The sequence below is a fragment of the Oncorhynchus nerka genome, linkage group LG26 (assembly GCF_034236695.1).
Source record: "Oncorhynchus nerka isolate Pitt River linkage group LG26, Oner_Uvic_2.0, whole genome shotgun sequence".
Classification (NCBI taxonomy): Eukaryota; Metazoa; Chordata; class Actinopteri; order Salmoniformes; family Salmonidae; genus Oncorhynchus; species Oncorhynchus nerka.
In genome coordinates this window covers 49,516,243-49,519,542 of record NC_088421.1, presented here as the reverse complement: position 1 = coordinate 49,519,542, position 3,300 = coordinate 49,516,243, and the positions used below count along the sequence as shown (strand labels likewise).

At 38.9% G+C, this 3,300-nt stretch overlaps 1 protein-coding gene across 3 annotated transcripts in view; it reads left to right on the top strand.

The window, feature by feature from the left end:
- LOC135564958 (methyltransferase-like protein 22) overlaps positions 1–2,276 on the top strand; it is a 12,626-nt gene extending 10,350 nt beyond the window's left edge. For all 3 annotated transcript variants that reach the window (XM_065011037.1, XM_065011036.1, XM_065011035.1), the window contains one exon: positions 2,046–2,276. In XM_065011037.1, the coding sequence (XP_064867109.1) occupies positions 2,046–2,261 (216 nt within the window). In that variant the 3' untranslated portion in view covers positions 2,262–2,276. The remainder of the gene's footprint in view (positions 1–2,045) is intronic.
- Positions 2,277–3,300: the final 1,024 nt, after the last annotated feature.

Here is a 3,300-nt window from a genome sequence, read left to right as displayed (position 1 = left end):
ATTACAGTATTCACACCTAGATTACAGTATTCACACCTAGATTACAGTATTCACACCTAGATTACAGTATTCACACCTAGATTACAGTATTCACACCTAGATTACAGTATTCACACCTAGATTACAGTATTCACACCTAGATTACAGTATTCACACCTAGATTACAGTATTCACACCTAGATTACAGTATTCACACCTAGATTACAGTATTCACACCTAGATTAGATTCACTAGATTACAGTATTCACCTAGATTACAGTATTCACACCTAGATTACAGTATTCACACCTAGATTACAGTATTCACACCTAGATTACAGTATTCACACCTAGATTACAGTATTCACACAGTATTCACACCTAGATGTTCAACAGTTCTTAAATATTCTTTTTTTCATCTTCAAGCTCTGTCTAATTGGTTGTTGATCGTTGCTAGACGACCATTTTCAGGTCTTTGCCATTAGATTTACAAGTAGATTTAGGTCAAAACTGTAACTCGGCCACTCAGGAACATAAGCAACTCCAGTGTATATTTGGCCTTGTGGTTTAGGTTATTGTCTTGCTGAATTCATCTCCCAGTGTCTGTTGGAAAGCAGACTGAACCAGGTTTTCCTCTAGGATTTTGCCTTAGCTCCCCGGCCCTTAATTATTACAAGTATACCCATAACATGATGCTTCCACCACTATGCTTGAAAATATGGAGAGTGGTCAGTAATGCATTGAATTTGCCCCAAACGTAACACTTTGTATTCAGGACAAAAAGTGAATTTCTTTGCCACATTTTTAGCAGTTACAAACAGGATGTAAGTTTTGGAATATTTTTATTCTGTACAGGCTTCCTTCTTTTCACTCTGTCATTTAGGTTAGTATTGAGGAGTAACTATAATGTTGTTGATCCATCCTCAGTGTTCTCCTATCACAGCCATTAAACTCTGTCAATGAGGTTAGTATTGAGGAGTAACTATAATGTTGTTGATCCATCCTCAGTGTTCTCATATCACAGCCATTAAACTCTGTCATTTAGGTTAGTATTGTGGAGTAACTATAATGTTGTTGATCCATCCTCAGTGTTCTCCTATCACAGCCATTAAACTCTGTCATTTAGGTTAGTATTGAGGAGTAACTATAATGTAGTTGATCCATCCTCAGTGTTCTCCTATCACAGCCATTAAACTCTGTCAGTTAGGTTAGTATTGTGGAGTAACTATAATGTTGTTGATCCATCCTCAGTGTTCTCCTATCACAGCCATTAAACTCTGTCAGTTAGGTTAGTATTGTGGAGTAACTATAATGTTGTTGATCCATCCTCAGTGTTCTCCTATCACAGCCATTAAACTCTGTCAGTTAGGTTAGTATTGTGGAGTAACTATACTGTAGTTGATCCATCCTCAGTGTTCTCCTATCACAGCCATTAAACTCTGTAACTGTTTTACAGTCACCTTTGACCTCATGGTGAAATCCCTGAGTGGTTTCCTTCCTCTCCGGCAACTGAGTTAGGAAGGACGCCTGTATCTTTGAAGTGATTTGGGTGTATTGATGCACCATCCAAAGTTTAATTAATAACGTCACCATGCTCAAAGGGATATTCAATGTCTACCAATAGGGAGCTCTTCTTAACGAGACATTGGAGAACCTCTCTGGTCTTTAATAGTTGATTCTGTGCTTGTAATTCACTTCTCGACTTTACAGAGAAGGTGGTCAGAAATCATGTTAACCACTATTATTACACACACAGTCCATGCAACCATTATGTGACTTGTTAAGCACATTTTTTACTCCTGAACTTATTTAGGTGTTTCCATAACAACGGGATTGAATACTTATTGACTCAAGACATTTCAGCTTTTCATATTATAATTTTTTTTGTAAAAAGAAAAAATGCTAAACTTAATTCCACTTTGACATTATGGGGTATTGTGTGTCAGGCCAGTGTCCAACAAAATATCAATTTAATCCATTTTAAATTCAGGTTGTAACACAACACAATGTGGGAAAAGTCAAAGTGTGTGAATCGTTTCTGAAGGTGCTGTGTGGCTCTTTTACTAGGTCTGGCGTGGCGCCTTCCTATTGGCTGATTTAATCCTGTCTCAGCCAACTACATTCAGAGGAGCCACCGTCTTGGAGTTGGGGGCAGGGACTGGGCTGACCAGCGTAGTCATGGCAACGGTGGCCAAAACAGTGTACTGCACAGGTAAGGTACCGTCAGGTAAACCAGGGGTCTTCGCCCCCCTGGGGGCCTCATGTATACATTTTGCTGTGTAAACGCCACATTAAATAACTGCGTGCAACATTTCTGAGAAGAATAGGTTAATATCTGCTATATAGGTATCTCCGCCTGGACAATGAGGCCCTATATTATTGTATTTCTATCTGCTATATAGGTAACTCCACCTGGACAATGAGGCCCTATGTTATTGTATTTCTATCTGCTATATAGGTAACTCCACCTGGACAATGAGGCCCTATATTATTGTATTTCTATCTGCTATATAGGTATCTCCGCCTGAACAATGAGGCCCTATATTATTGTATTTCTATCTGCTATATAGGTAACTCCACCTGGACAATGAGGCCCTATGTTATTGTATTTCTATCTGCTATATAGGTAACTCCACCTGGACAATGAGGCCCTATGTTATTGTATTTCTATCTGCTATATAGGTAACTCCACCTGGACAATGAGGCCCTATGTTATTGTATTTCTATCTGCTATATAGGTAACTCCGCCTGGACAATGAGGCCCTATATTATTGTATTTCTATCTGCTATATAGGTAACTCCACCTGGACAATGAAGCCCTATATTATTGTATATCTATCTGCTATATAGGTAACTCCTCCTGGACAATGAGGCCCTATGTTATTGTATTTCTATCTGCTATATAGGTAACTCCACCTGGACAATGAGGCCCTATGTTATTGTATTTCTATCTGCTATATAGGTAACTCCACCTGGACAATGAGGCCCTATCTTATTGTATTTCTATCTGCTATATAGGTAACTCCACCTGGACAATGAGGCCCTATATTATTGTATTTCTATCTGCTATATAGGTAACTCCACCTGGACAATGAGGCCCTATGTTATTGTATTTCTATCTGCTATATAGGTAACTCCACCTGGACAATGAGGCCCTATGTTATTGTATTTCTATCTGCTATATAGGTAACTCCACCTGGACAATGAGGCCCTATATTATTGTATTTCTATCTGCTATATAGGTAACTCCGCCTGGACAATGAGGCCCTATGTTATTGTATTTCTATCTGCTATATAGGTATCTCCGCCTGGACAATGAGGC